Source organism: Passer domesticus, chromosome 1 (genome assembly GCF_036417665.1).
Source record: "Passer domesticus isolate bPasDom1 chromosome 1, bPasDom1.hap1, whole genome shotgun sequence".
NCBI lineage: Eukaryota > Metazoa > Chordata > Aves > Passeriformes > Passeridae > Passer > Passer domesticus.
Window position 1 is genome coordinate 45069159 of NC_087474.1, and position 15465 is coordinate 45084623.

Consider the following 15465-nt stretch of genomic DNA (forward strand, 5'->3'; position numbering starts at 1 on the left):
AGTTTTTGAAGCATACTTCCTTTCATGTATTTTGGACTTACTCTGTGCTTTTCAAACCACATTTGAGAGCATTGGCCTCTTTCTGAGTTTGAAAACCTGAAGATTTTCAGACTGTCACTGATCAGAAGTAAGAGTAGGTGACACTTTATGTTGTCCACTTTTTTAAAAGTTCATTAAACTTAGTGAGCAGCTCAAGATCTCTGAACATAGAGAAGTGGGTAGCTTGGAAAGTACATTTTGCTCCAGCCCTGTGTGTTTTGTTACACTTAAGAACACAAAATCCTGTTGGTTTCAGTTTTCTGATATGGGTATAGGCTGCTTTTCTTAATACATGTGTTTTTTGGTTTTTTTTTTTAACTTTGTTCTTTCTGATTTACAGGCACGTATCTTATTGTAATAACAAAAAAGAAAAAAGTAGGTGAGATTTTCAGTCATGCAATCTGGAAAGCAACAGACTTTGACATCCTCTCCTATAAAAAGACCATGCTGCACTTAACTGATATTCAGGTAGGTGCATTGACAAGGGGACTGTGGAGGAATGTTATTATGTGTTAATGCTCATTGCCACAGCACCTAATTTGAAGAAGCTATGAATTTTTTTTTAAGAAGCTCTTCAAACAATACCTCTTTTCTGATTTGTTCACGTTCCTAGAATGGCTGTAATATTTGTGTTTAGATGTATATAAAATCAAGGTGATAAAATGTATATAAAATTCAGGGTGATAAATTCACATGGTGCAACTTAGAATATCATCTGCAGTTTATGGATGTGCATTTTTCCTTCTGTTAAGACAGTACACCCTTCCTAATGCTTCTGTTAGGTCTTTCTCAGAGGTTTACTCTTCTGACAGCCCCTAAAATAAACTGCATAGCTGTCACCTTATGTGTCTTGCTTTCTTTATGGAATTGTTCAATTACATAGTTACTCAGCAGGGAAGGATTGAGTTTTACTTTTTTGAGGGAGGGATAGGTGAAAGATTTTTTTAAAACAGATGTGTAGTGGATTGAAAAAGAGCAGGTCAGGGTATCTAACCAATGGAGCTGGAAGGGATTTCAGGAAAGGAATGAGGTTGAACCAGAACATGGATTGTAACTTTTGTCTCACCATCTTGTTTTTTTGGGTTTTTTTTTTTTTTGACTGAATGGTTTTCAGGGAAATTAACAGCTTCCCTTTTGCTTGGAAGTTGTTAGAATTCATTAAATATCAGTAGCTATTTGCCTCACAGGAATGCTGTTCTCTGCTCTCCACTGTTGTTGCAGAATTTGGTTGCAGTGTGCTAGCTGCAAGTTACCAGTGAGCTGGTATCAGAATTGCATTCTCATGCTTCCCTTCTTGTGTGGTAATCTCTGGATGATGTCATGTATTGCTAGAGCACTAGCAAAATTCATCTCATCACTTGAAAAAGTAGTGGTAGCTTACAAGAGTAAAATATTTTGATAGCAGTATATGACAGCTCTTCTGTTCTTTCCTCATCTCAACAGTTGCAGGACAATAAAGTATTTTTATCAATGCTTAACCATGTCTTGAGCGTGGACGGGTTTTACTTCTCAACAACCTATGACCTAACACACACCCTGCAGCGGTTGGCCAACACAAGTCCAGAGTTCCAGGAGATGAGCCTTCTAGAGAGGGTAAGGATTTGAGTTTGCTTCGTGTCTGTGGCTTGCAAACTGTCAGTTAGTTTGATGCAGATGATGTTTAAATGACACTGGTGTTTTATCCAAGCTGTTAGGGGTTGTGTCTGACTGAACACACGGGGCCACACAAGTGTCATAGCTTGTGAGCAGCACGATGTTCTAGGGATCTGTTCTGATCTCATGTCACATGTCCAGATCAGCAGTTGGAAGTACTTCCTAAAGTGTACTTTAAATGGGTTTTGAAAAATCCAAAATAAATTAAATTTTGCCTCTGATATTGAACACTTTTAAATACAAGAGGAAGGAGCTAAGCAGAATAATTGAGAGAAAGCGAGTAATTCCTTTGACGTGGAGTGTGGGGAAGGAATCCAAAGTGGAGTAAGTTGTACTTGGGTTCATATTCTTTTCCAGGATAACTTGGAATAGATCTGCAGGTTTTATGGCTGTTAGTCTTGGGATGTTGTATTCTTTCTAGAGTATTCCAATTCTTTGTGTGAAGCATGAATTTAGTATGCTGCTTTTGTCTTAAAGACAACAGCCAAATATAATTTGAACTTGAAGTTCTCTTGTGTCTGTATTGATGGGTTTTTGTTTTGGTTTAGTTTTTTAATATTGGAAAAACTGTTTACATTTGGGGATTGTTTAGCATCATCAAATGCTGCTTGGGCAGTGCTCTTGCCAGATAGAACAAGGACACAAAAGGATCAGTTTGCCTTAAAATTGTGCCACTTCATAATGTTGTTGGAAAGGCAAAGTACAGTGAAAAACATCAGTTACAAGTAAATTCGGATCTCGGATGGTTACATCTATTGCAGTGTAATTTCATATGCCCCGGCTGCAGTATAGTGGCTTATCAAAAGGATGGTGGCAATTTTGAACATCTCCAGTTTGCTTCTGCAAGAGAAGTCTGGTCTGTGTTTGGAGTGTGGGTGTTTTTGTTTGGTATTTGTGTTTGTTGTTTTTTATAACAGTACTGGTAGAAGGAAACAGCCCCAGCATAGGGGCACCAATGCATTATGTTCTGCATCTCAGTTGTTAACAGTTTAGAAGTGTCATGCAACACCCTTAAGAGCAGTTAAAAGAATAGCCCTCTCCAAGCTTTTAGATTTCTAGTGGAGGATATGAAGGCTACTGATGAAAGAAGGGAAATTCATTTCCATTTGTACCCGATCACATAAATTTAGATGACACATGGATGCTATGATACTGTGTTGAATTAAACAGAACTGGCAGTGTCTAAAAGCATGTTGTCTTTTTTTCTTGCTGCAGGCAGATCCACGGTTTGTATGGAATGGACACCTTCTGAGAGAATTTATTGCTCAACCAGAGGTAAATGCTTAATAGAGAGCAAATATAGTTTTGCTATAAGTATCCAACAGCTTTTTGTGATTGTCTCTTTCAGATAGCCAGAGTCTAGTGTAACATGGCTAATAATCATCTAGTTTAGCACAGTGAGTCTTCAGCTTTCAAACTTCCAACTTTGTCAATGTCCTCAGTAGTACACTTGACAGCTAATCTTTTGGAAGTGTCAATATTTGAAGATACTGTGCTGTGAAGATAGCTGCTCATATAAACCAAAGGGGAAGTTACACTGCACAGTGTATGCTTCTCAAGCATTTTGAAGTTTACCTACTTATTTATCTTTGGATATAGGAAAGGTCCAGTTCCTCACTTTTTTACTAAGGCTGTCTCACATCATTCTCCATGAGTGCAGTTTAAATTCCATTTTGTTAGTGAACAGATCATAAAGCTGGTAATTAAGAGAAAGACTGACAGTTTAGATTCTTCCAGTTTATTTCAAATGAAGACTAGCACAGTGTAACTTTAACTCGCTTAGTCCAGCAAATACAAGTGCATGACCATGAGCCACAGCAGTGGCACCTTAATGGCCAGACTGTCTAAACTCCTTCCTGCCAGAGACATCCTCTCTGTCAGACTCCTTGGATTGCCTGCACTAGAGCAGCCTCCTCCCTCCATCAGTGCTTTGCATTTATCAAAGCAAGTGACGCACGGTTCTATTTCTGCCTCGGTAACCTGTGGAGATGTGCTGTTACATTAGACAGCACTGTTCCAAAAGGCTGGATTGTGCAGTGCTTCTGGAATGTGAAGATAGGAATTAGAGAAGGGCTGTTGTGCATATTCCAGGGGCATATTACTGGGTGTAAAGTTTGCATAGTGCTATGCAAATAAAGCTTGAGGAAATGAGAGAGAAGCTGTGGTGGGAACAGCAAAGGAAAGCCAAGTGTGGTTAGCTAGTGAAAACAGACCTAGGGGGCAAAACACAGAAGCTGCAAAGGGAGATAACTGATATTTTTAGGCCACGCTTCCCCTCACATTGATTATAGGTGGTTTGATGCAGGAACAATTTTAGGTAATGTTAAATGTGGAATTTCTGACTTCTAGTATTGAACTTTAAAGTTTTCTTGAAAGATTAAATAGCATAGAAAAAAGTTATTCAAGATAGGAAAAACCCTGGAACAAGCATTTTGAGCATTAATCACATAAAAATACGTCTTACTGAAGGCTTCTCTAACTACTGTCCCTGCAGATGTCCTTCTGTGGAGGTAAAGCAAACACACCATGTCAAAAGATTTTCAGCAAGTATTGCTTTATATCTGGTATGTTTGTAGGAGACTAAATGCTGTGTATAGGGAGGACTAAGCAGCTTGCTTTATGTAGACTTTTACTTTTTTCTTCCTGCTGATAAGGATTGCACATGCTGCTGTTTTCCCTGGACTTTTTTCCTCAGAAAGGAATGTTTCACCCTGAACAAAAAGTAAACTATATAAAGTATACGAAACTACCACAAAATCCTTAGGCAAAGCATAGTCACTCACTTTTTTGGCTACTAGTATTTAATATTTTTCACGTGTATTTGTGTGTTTCAGATCCATAGGTTTGCTACACCAGTGATGCATGGATGTATCCTTTTGTGCTGTAAAACTGTGTGCTTGATATGGGTAGTCCAGTAGCAAAATGGCTGCTGTGAGGCTGCTCTGTTGTTACACTGGCAATTATAACGTAGAGCACATTGTCAAAAATAAGTTATAGTTTGCTCATATGTGGATGTTCCATATTGTTTGATAGTCCCCTCATGTGTTAATTCCCTTGAATATTCTGCTTTGAAGGCTTAATGTATTTAATTTTACAGTCATGGTTTGCATAACTGTTTGTCAGTGGGAAGGCTGAGGATTAATATGGCAAATGCTCTCCCATCAGCTTTAGTACTTTTTTATCTTGCTATAAGAATGCATTTACTTTAGATAAAAAATAAGGGAGAACAGTTTGGACTTGAAGGAGTGTTTATGGATGTTGATGAATAAAAGGATAAGTTCTGCTGAAGGCTCCTGCTATGCTTTTCCTGGGTAGCTGTTTTTCCTGCACCAACACTTTGGGAAACAGCCTTTTTAGCAAAGGAGTCATGAGTTTATTTTTGAGAAGGGATGGATGCTGCAAGGAAGCTGAATGCTTTCTGGAGGCAGTGTATGATAAACAGTAAGTCCCAGGTAGTTGCTCCTGGACTGATAGTATGGAAAAGACTGGCAAGACTGGACAGAGCAACTTGTGCCATGTTCTGCTTTGTTCAGTCATTGCACAGGCCCCTCAGGTGTGTGCAGGGCATAGCTTCCAGATGGACTCAGTTGATCTGATAGGACTGTCAGCAGCTGGCAGATCTCCAGTCCTTTCTTGTGACTTCATTTAATGGAAAATGTTGTGGGAGTAGGCAGAGAGACAAAGGAAAGATAGCAAAAGGGAGCCATTGAAACACCCTAATCCTTATCCTGCTGCTTCTGGGTAAATTGCAATTAACAACTTGCAGACTGCATTTAACACCTTCCTTGATCCTGTTTTATCACTGTATAACAAATTAGCATAAGTAATATTTGTTTAAATCAGAATTACATCAAAACCTTAGAGAACTCAGGAATTGGAAGAAATGGGATTTCTAGCCGTAAAAATGCTAGAAGACCTCTCAGCAGAGTTGTTACAGTGCCCCTAGTAGATATTTCAATAATATCAAAGGTTCTTCTTTTCCAGCCCCCCCCCCCACCCCAAATAACCCCAAATATATTTTTTCAAGTACTGGGCTTCTAGTTTTGCAGTGATGAGAAATAGTGGACTTGGATAGTTGAGATTTTGATCACCTGAAGCCCTAAACTATGTTCAGTATTTCCCTTGCTGCTCCAAACCAAAGCCCTTCTAAAGAACAGTAAATTCTGTCTTGTCCTTATCTATATATGTGGAAGTTGTTAATAGCAAGTTGTCATTTTAAGTGAGTACAGATTGCCAACAGAAAATAGGCTGATAATTGCTAAGCAGCTAAGGTTAGAGGTAACCTTTCTTGCAGAATAATGTTGGCTGTACAAATGTTGAATTAAAGGATGGACGACTTGGCAGTAATTTTCCAGGGAAACAGAGGAATGGGTATTTTTCAGCCTTAATTTATTAATTGAGAGAACATTTTAGATGGGGACAATTTGTATTATATTTTTGGGGGTTGTTTACAAACAGTATTGGCATAAATAAACAGAAATCAAGATGACTCATGTATGAAACCAGATTGTTCTTTAAGAGCTGAGGTGCTCATGTGTGACACAGCTGCTTTATGTTCCTTTTGAATCATAGATACAGAGCCTAAATGTCACTTGAGACAAAGTATCTAGATTCCACGAAAAGAAGACTGCAGTAGACTAATTTAAACACTGACCATTTTCATATTTTGCTTGCTTTAAAGTGATAGGTTTCAGCTTTTAGGGGCAAAGCATGCAAGCTGGTGAATCTACCTGGAAAAATCTTTCACGAGTGCTGGTCTCTGTTAGACTTGATAGCTTACTGCAGTCCCAAATAAGTGCCACTAAGTAGCACAATGCAAGACTAAAGCTGAAACTAGTTGTCATTGCCCCTGTTTGTTGGATAGTCCCAGGTGCATTTGGCACTTTGGGTATGTAGCCCGGGCTACAGGAAACCATTCTTGTGTGAGAAGCTCACACTGGAGTCTTGGTGTGTGTTCATTCTCTTTTTCTTCACATGGATTTGAAAGCCAGTCTGTTTTACTGCTCATTCTGGCATTTGTAGATGTGATGCATGTTGCATTTAAGGGTGCAAAATGTATACTCCGAGGTATTTACTCTTCTAAAAACCTAGAAAAATTTTTGAAGAAGTATTTTTGAAATAGTTGCTAATTTTTATAAGCAATAGGAGCAAGAAACTGTTAAGGTACTCTTAATAAAATTATGGATGAGATTCATTCCTAATTTTGAACTAGGATCATAAGACCTAGAACAAACTTCTTTAGAACCACGTTTTCTCAAAATTACAGCAGTTTTAATGTTTGTTCATCAGTGACATCACCATAGAGTGCTGTTTTGCCATGTGCATGTTGATCCTAATATTGTTACTGTTTCTCCAGTTAAGTGTTCAACTGTTGTTGCAGTGACAAATATTTACAGATTTATTTGAATGTAGTCTCTTGTTCCTTGAAGTTTCCTACCTGTTGATGTGTAAAAATATCCTAATGAAGCATTGGGTATTTTCCTGAGTCTTGTTCATCAGTTATCACTATGCACTCTTGTTCTATTAATGGCAAGTGTTTTGACTGGCTGCTTGTTTCCAGAAGAAGCTGTTTCAGGGCTGGTGTACGCTACTATGTAAGAGGTAAAAGAAGAAACTGGTTTATTCAAAAAATGTGTTCCATCTGCATGTGTGAGTTACCTTTATGAGTAAATGAAATGACATTGCTTAGTTTGTCTTGGGCTTCTTCCTCCAAAGAAAATATTAGGAACTGAAACATTTTTGGGGTTTATCAGAAATGACTCTTTTTCATGTCTTTAAGACATAACTGCAAAAGTTTACACAGTGATTTTTAACAGATGGCTGTTTTCATTGGTGCTAAATGCAAGTGTGTGATAGCCCTTTTGGTCTAGCAGTAAATCCAGCTAAGAGCATCACTGGTGCTGGTAGGGGAGCCCTGAGTGGTGTTCTCTAATTGTTTCAAGTTAAAAAGCAAACAGGGAAATTAATTTGAATTACTTTCCCTATTCTTAGTCCCAACATACATGCTTTTGAAGAAATTTGTCAGTTTCTGCAGAACCATTGTTACAGAATTGTGAATATTTTGGTGTCAGAGCACTGGTATTTTATTTCATATTAAGTGATAACCTCTAGTGCTAGAAATATCAAAATGTGTTAACTCAAAGAAGCACAGTTCTGCTTAAATTTGATGCAGATCATGTTAAACTTTTACCAAGGTTATGTTTAATTTTATTTTGTCAGGCAGCTCTGTGCTTCCTGTGAGGGCTTAAAGGGGAGGGGAAGGAAGCCTTTTGCTGATGTGCTGTCACTGTTTTGCAGGCAGGCTGAGCTGGCTAACATGGTCTTTTTCCTTCACAGGTATTGATTCAGAAGGGCATGCTGCTAACTTTGTTGAGACAGAACAAATTGTGCATTACAAGGGGAGCAAAGCATCGTTTGTTCAGGTAAAGTCACTGTAAGAAGCATAGATACATAGACAGATAGCTCTGTCAATGCTTTTAAATATTGATTGTATGTAAGATGCAAATAAAACTAAACAAACAGACTGAATTAGTTGAACAAAATAAACCTGTCTGCTTTATTTTTAAATGTCAAGTAGGTTTTGTAAATTCTGCTGTTTAAAACCATTGCCATTCTTTTGCAGACCCGTGGATCTATTCCTTTTTTTTGGTCTCAAAGACCAAACCTCAAGTATAAACCAAAGCCACAGATCAGCAAGTCAGTAAACCATGTATGTGAGTGTTTGTGTCTTGGGGTTTTAACATGTTACTGGTCTCATGTTTGTGTGATAGGGTTGCAAACTGTAATCAGAAGAATAAAAATCAGCAATACTGGATTGAGCATTATTTTTTAGAAGTAATAGCAGGAAACCTTGTTCTTCTTATAATGAATTAAAAGGCTGAAAAATGCAGATATCAGTGGGGGTAGTTTCTCTTGGATCCAGTTTGCAACAGTTTTGGTAGCTGTACAACACTCCTTATCTGTAGCATGTTTAATGAGGAGAACTGAATGGACTGGGAGGAGGAAAGTGGGAATGTTTTGGCACAATAGAGAACATCAAACACTTAGTTATAAAAATCATCAAAATATTATAATGGCAGTTCCTTGTAAAGCACAGATCTTAATAGTAGTGTACATCTGTCAACACATTTCCTTTCTCTTCTAGATGGATGGCTTCCAAAGACATTTTGACTCACAAATAATTAGCTATGGAAAGCAAATGATTGTCAACTTGGTATGCTTTCACTTGTTCTTCCTGGAAAAGTTATTCTTCTTTTAAGCAGCATTCTGAGTAATTCTGTCTCTATTTTCCCTTTTCCCAGGTTAACCAAAAAGGCTCAGAGAAGCCTCTTGAGCAAACCTTTTCAAAAATGGTGAACAGCATGGCAAATGGAATGGTCAGGTACATGTGACATGAAGTGATACATTTTGTATTACAAGTTAAGCATTCCCTCTGAGACTCATCAGTGGACAGCTCTTCAGGGGCCTTTACCAACTCTGTGATTTGTTTGCATTTTATGTTTATGAAGTAACTTTCTAAGAGAGGACACAGGCAGAGTAAGGCAGGAATTTGAGAGGTGATGGTAATGCCAGTATTGGACTCATAGTATGCAACTGAGCTCTTCTGCATTTTAGGAAAAAGATGATGATGCCCTGTAGAGCTAGCTTCTGGCAAAAGGGCTTGGATACATTGCTAACTTAGTGAGGGAGTGCTGAGTGTGAGCAGAAGAGGATGGAACAGTAAGGGAAACAAGCAATTTCAATGCCTGGACCTCAGTGTAACAATGGGCCAAGAGTGGAGAATCCACTTGGATTATGAGACATCCCATCCCTTTGTGGGAATAGGGAGTGCAGTACACAATTTTACGTCCTGTCTGTGCTTGCTTTTGTTAATTTCTGGAGAGAAGGCTTGTATCCAACTCGCACAGATATTTGACCTTCTTCCTTATCCTTGAAATTACTGTGCTGTTATTTTTTTTGTTCTGTGCATATTTGCTATAAAGTCATCTGGTGGAAACCAAGATGTGAAATTATGTGAAGATGCATTTTGGTGATGTTCTGTATAGGTTCAAAAGTGGTGTTTGGCAGCCCTATTTTACTACTGCTATTGAAACCCACTTTCTTGATTAATTGTTTTTGATGGTGTTTGCCTGCCAGAGTCAAACTTGAGAATTCAGTTACTTGTTTCAATGTTCATCTTTCTTCATGCACCATCCTGAAATCTTGTCAAATAACTTTTGGGTTATGAATGCTTGAGGGAGGAGTGTGATGCTCTGTAATTCACAGCAAACATATACATACAAATGTTTAATTAATCAAGTACCACTCCTTTAGAGTACTTCTTGCCAGAAATCAGCTGTTAAAATTTTGTTCCAAGTCAGTAGCTGCTTAATTTTCTTATGACAGTTAGGTTAGCTGCTTAAACAGAACCTGTCTCAGGTTTCTAGTTATTGAGGGAGTTATGCCAGCAAAAAATGTTGGATTTCAACACCGATGTCTAGTTCAAAGTGAACAGAGAACAAAGGAGTCCTGGTGGGGAGAAAAAAAAAAAAGACATTAAATAAGATTTGTATCCCTTCTGTACTTTCTGGAGGAAAAATATTAGCCAGAACATAAAATGGAACATACGTAGAACTTGGAACACAACGTGTGCTTCCCCAGACTAATGGCATTTTGTAAAAAATTCTAAATGGTGTCACCATTCACACTAAAGGTGCAGCATCAGGAAGATTACAGAGCACTGGCAAAATCTGCAGTTGTGCTGAAAGTCATCTCTGAAGTAACACAAATCCTCTCTCACTACCTGTTTTATAGATCAGCCTTTTGCTGTAGGGTTTTCTGTAACCTTCACTGCAGTACATACATAATCTGAAAAACTGCTTCTCTCTCTGAACAGATACGTGGCGTTTGACTTCCATAAAGAGTGCAGTCGGATGAGGTGGGATCGGCTTCAGATTTTGATGGATCAACTGGCAGAGCAGCAAGATGAGTTCAGGTAAGGCTCTGCAGTTCTTTCACCTCCGTGCTGTTAAAATGAGACCACTTCCTCATAGTTTCTGTTGTCTTGCCTTCAGGCACAGTAGTACAGATGTTCTGTAGTCTTCTGTGAGGATGCATTTGTGTGCATTAGTGTGTCCATATCTCTGGTGTCTGGCTGACACCGTGTGCAAGGTTAGAGGCCTGGTGAGGGGTGGGATGTAGAGCCCACATTACCTCTCCATAAAGTGGCTCTGAGAATTGCAGCAACCCTGAGTTGTGACAAGAGCTGCCTTTGTAAGGCTAGGTGAAAGGTTAGACAAAAAAATGAATGTGCATACAACTGGAGCTGTTTAAAAGCCAGTCTCCTTAGATTGTTTTTTCATCCATAGTAATTCCAGGTTGCGTTGACAGCAAACTGTTCTGCCTTGTAGTGTAAAACACTGGGTGTTCCTTCCACAGGCATTTGTAAAAGTGTTTTCTCTAATACACATTGTTGTGGCTCCAAACCTTGCGCTGGCATTGGTTGTTAGCCTTTGCTAATATACCTAACCCACAGGGAAACAAATTCTCATTTTCTATACTCATATCAAAATACACAGAATGTCCAAATCAATTTAAATCTTTAGTCCCACAAGTGTGTTTTTGGTCATAGCTACTTGTAGACCTGTAGATTGCTAGGGAAAGTTTTCTTTGTTCTGCTTTTCTGATTGCTTCCTTCCTGTTCCTGAAGCCTTGTGACTAAAGCACAAAGTAGATCAGCTACAACATTACAAAACTAGCAGTGTTACAGTCTATCCTGACAAAATAAAATGAGGTAAGGTGTGGACTAGAAAAGAGTCGTGTTAATAAAGTCTCTTGCCTGGAGTGATGGCTACAGGAATGATATAAATTAATCAGATTATAGTTAATATTCTCTGTCCACCACAAAAAAAGCCTTAAAACCTCATAAAGACCTAATGAATAAATTGACTTTGAGCACCTCAAATAATGAGAAATAAGATTGTAGTTTTTTCCTATACAGCAAGGATCCTTTATTCTTAGAATTAATATTGAATCCCTTAACTTGTTTACTGGAAGCTGCCACTGGAGGCATAGAAAATAACCAGATTTCCTTGAAATGAAAAAAGAAAGTAATCTCTAAAACAAGATACAAAATTGAAGACTCGTTCTCAAGATAAGGCTGGCTCTAACTTAACTTGTTTTATTTCATCCGTAACAACTGTTGCTTAAATAGGAACAGAAAAGTCTGAGTTCTAATCTTCACAGAAAATAGTTTTGCAAACCCTAGGGAGGTAAACGGCTCTTATTTTCTGCAGGCTAAATCCAGTTGTGGAAGATCTGTCAGATAGTAGAGCTGGGTTTGTGGAGGTGTTCTTTGTTACTTTTTAAATTTTTTGGAGCAGTTATAGGAGATGCAGGATTTAAGAATAGACATTTCTATTCAATTAGGATACTAACAAACTATCTTATCCTAATATCAGTTGTAGCCAAAACATAGGGGGAAAAGGAAGATTTCACAGGTATTATTGTTGCTGTAGTCTTCAACAGTGTAAAACATGGTTTAATAAAACTAGCTCAAGAATGATTAACCTTGTGTTTTCTTTTTAAGAGTAATTTTCATCAAAGTAAATTCATGTTTTTCTAGGGCTCCTGCTAAAAGTGCTGAGGCTCTTGATAAAAATGTTCTACAGTAACAGTGGATTATATGTTGGTCCAGGGTTCATAATTACATATTGGAGTAACTTAATCTATGGATTATAATCTGTAAAACTGTAGACAACTGGAAGTTTCATGCTGTGGCAGGACAGGCATAGTTCTGTCCCATTCACACATTCAACTGATAAGTAGATTGGAATATTTGTTTTGTTGGAATCCATGTCTGCAATTCAGTATTGAAAATGAGCTGTTTGTTATCAACTACTGGAAACACTTGGTTTAGTGGATTTAAAAGATTGAGGTAATAATTAGCATATGCAAGGGGGAATATCTGGTTCCCCCCATGTTCATATGATGGAGAGAATGGCAGATTCTTCCATATTTTGCAAGCACCCTTAAAATCTGAGTACCATCCTGGGAGAAATGTGCCTGACAACTTAGATGAATTTTATGCATCGGTGACTGGGTTGAACTGGTGACCACTTACCAATAAATCTGGTTAGTGATGGCATTAGGCTCTGCTAATGGTTTTCATATTTGTGGAGCTGGGACACTAAAATAACCGGGGGGAAAAAAACCCCACAAGTCCCTGATTTTGCACCAGAAGTTGCTGTTCCCAGTAGCATAGAACTCAATATTGCTAATTGACTTTCTGGATGGTAGGAGTGAATACTGCCCTGAGATTGCTAAATGTTCATCCACTGGTGCTGTTTTTCAGCATGGCAAGAATGCAGGGAGGCATCAAAGTTTGAAGACATGGCTGAGCACTCATCAAATGCTCAGGACAATTGTTGTCGGGCTGCTAGGATATTTACTAGTGAAAACATGTGGTTTATATGGACTGCTATCTCTAAATGTGTGTATTGTGTGTTAGTTACTTTCTAGTTGACTCGGAGGGTAAAACTGTGACTCAGCAGGAGGGAACATTCCGCAGTAACTGCATGGACTGCCTGGATCGGACTAACGTCATCCAGAGCTTGTTGGCACGCAGGTCTCTCCAGGCCCAGCTTCAGGTAAATGTTTTACTCTTCTTTGACAAGCTGGAACAGGAGAGAGGCTTTCCATTTGGAATGGAAATGTAACTTGAATGCTCTAGTAAGAGCTTGCATACTGGGGTTACTGTACTACTTACCTGAGCTGCATTGACTAGGCTTAAGTTTGATAAATACAGGTTTTTTTGAAAGCAAATCCTATTTTTTTCTATCAAACTCCTACTAAGCCTCAGTGTGCTTTTTATTCCAGAGACTTGGTGTTCTGCATGTGGGACAGAGAATTGAAGAGCAGGCAGACTTTGAGAAAATCTACAAAAATGGTAGGCTGTTTATAGAGTCCAAACAATGACTTTTTCTCTGTAGAGAGTATATAACTTCCTTAATATTTCTTATTGTTTTCCTATTCACAGCATGGGCTGATAATGCTAATGCTTGTGCCAAACAATATGCTGGAACTGGTGCCTTAAAGACCGATTACACAAGGCAAGTCAGCCTTTCCTGTAAGGGCCTTCTGGGTTTGTGAGCATGTTTGGGATTTTCTTCAAGTCCTCATATCTGAAAAGGTTATTAATCTGGGGCTTAGGCTATAAGTGAGTTTTTTGCAATGGTTCAGTTGGTAAAAAGTCAGACTAAAGTCTCCAGATTCCTTGCTGTGTTTATATGAAAGTAAAGGCTATCTGGAAATGAAAACCAAGGCAGTGTGCCATGATGGTGCACTTTTATAATGTCTGATGGAAAGAAGTGTCATTTTATTTGACAATTTTGTTACAAGTATGTGTGGTAATAATGCAGAGGCGGCACTAGATAAATGTATTCCTGTGCAGGTGTTTATTTAATGTAGTACACATCCAGATAATGACAGCATGTAAATCTGAAATTATAGTCCTGAATTTATACATCTATTTTAAAGATTTTTTCACAATTTCTTTTTGCAGAACTGGGAAGAGAACTCAGTGGGGCTTAATAATGGATGGCTGGAACTCATTAATACGTTACTACAAAAACAACTTTTCTGATGGATTTAGACAAGTAAGTAAAGCTTTTAACCAGCGGGAAGTGTATTTGATAAACATTGTTGTGCATTCTAACTCTTGCCCTCCCTTTGTCTTCCAGGATGCAATTGATCTTTTTCTTGGAAATTACTCAGTGGATGAAGTAGAGCCTGCTAGTCCTTTACATGTCAAGAAAGATTGGAAGTTCTTAGCTGTGAGTATGGAGACTTTATCTGTAATAAGAGAAACACAACAATTCAGTCACTGGCTTCATTATGCCTGAGTAGGACTTGTCTGTTAGTCATAAAGCATCCCTGTAATCTGGTAATGATTCTATGATACCTGCTTATAGGATTAAACCCAGACTGTTCCCTTGACAGAAAATGGAGTGTCCTTGAGGTATTGGAAAAACTGCTGCTTGCTTTTTTCAAATATGCTTCACCAGGTGGAAGGGGGAAAGTACTACTAGTCACTATTAATGACTGTTTCCTTCTGCCGAAGAATCTTCTTTTCTCACACTTCATGCAGAAGCATAGATTGTAACACAAAACCCCCACTCCTTTCACTTTTTTCACCCTTCCCTTTCTATTTTGAAATGGGATTTGGGAACATAATGGGTTTAACTGGTGTATCTATTTGGTTTTTAAACAAAACATAAATCTCAACCTCTCTTTTAATGCACAGGAAGTGTATTTCAATTCTAAACATAATTATTGAATAAAGTCTTCCATTTTTGGAACTATCCAGACTTTATTTGTACCTGAATGCAGGCGAATTGAGAAGCAAAGCAAGTAAATAGCTTTACAGTACAACCCATCTTAAAGGAAATTAAGGAACATATGTACTGCTGTATCAAGTGATTATTCTGTTTCTCTTTCTCTTAATCAGTTGCCTATTATTATGGTGGTTGCTTTCTCCATGTGCATTATTTGTTTGCTGATGGCTGGTAAGTCACTATTGAGTTTAATTTTATAAAACTGGCTTATTTTCTGTGAACTTTGTGCAAATGGTTACCAGTAACTGTTCAGTGTAGAATTGCTTCTCAGCCATTCTAAAAGGTGCTTGAACATGGCTCTGGAGATTGAAGCCTAGCACTGTATCATTAGTGTGGGAAAAATTGAGATTCTGTTGAAAATAATATGAAAACTCACATAGAAGTCAATTAAGGGACAGTT

At 38.2% G+C, this 15465-nt stretch overlaps 1 protein-coding gene across 2 annotated transcripts in view; it reads left to right on the forward strand.

Moving 5' to 3' along the window:
* The window catches only part of SACM1L (SAC1 like phosphatidylinositide phosphatase), a 29499-nt gene that overhangs the window by 11470 nt on the left and 2564 nt on the right, over window positions 1-15465 (forward strand). Inside the window, exons 4-20 of one of the 2 annotated variants that reach the window (XR_010361226.1) lie at window positions 380-507; window positions 1483-1632; window positions 2908-2967; window positions 4527-4560; window positions 7192-7293; window positions 8029-8114; window positions 8315-8401; window positions 8837-8905; window positions 8994-9073; window positions 10568-10666; window positions 13181-13319; window positions 13549-13618; window positions 13709-13781; window positions 14234-14327; window positions 14412-14504; window positions 14643-14689; window positions 15179-15236. Coding sequence is in view for 1 of the 2 variants with exons in the window: in XM_064417802.1 (XP_064273872.1) it covers window positions 380-507; window positions 1483-1632; window positions 2908-2967; window positions 4527-4560; window positions 7192-7293; window positions 8029-8114; window positions 8315-8401; window positions 8837-8905; window positions 8994-9073; window positions 10568-10666; window positions 13181-13319; window positions 13549-13618; window positions 13709-13781; window positions 14234-14327; window positions 14412-14504; window positions 15179-15236 (1422 nt within the window). In the remaining variant the exon portion in view is untranslated. The remainder of the gene's footprint in view (window positions 1-379; window positions 508-1482; window positions 1633-2907; window positions 2968-4526; window positions 4561-7191; window positions 7294-8028; window positions 8115-8314; window positions 8402-8836; window positions 8906-8993; window positions 9074-10567; window positions 10667-13180; window positions 13320-13548; window positions 13619-13708; window positions 13782-14233; window positions 14328-14411; window positions 14505-14642; window positions 14690-15178; window positions 15237-15465) is intronic. The other variant, XM_064417802.1, reaches the window with a different exon arrangement.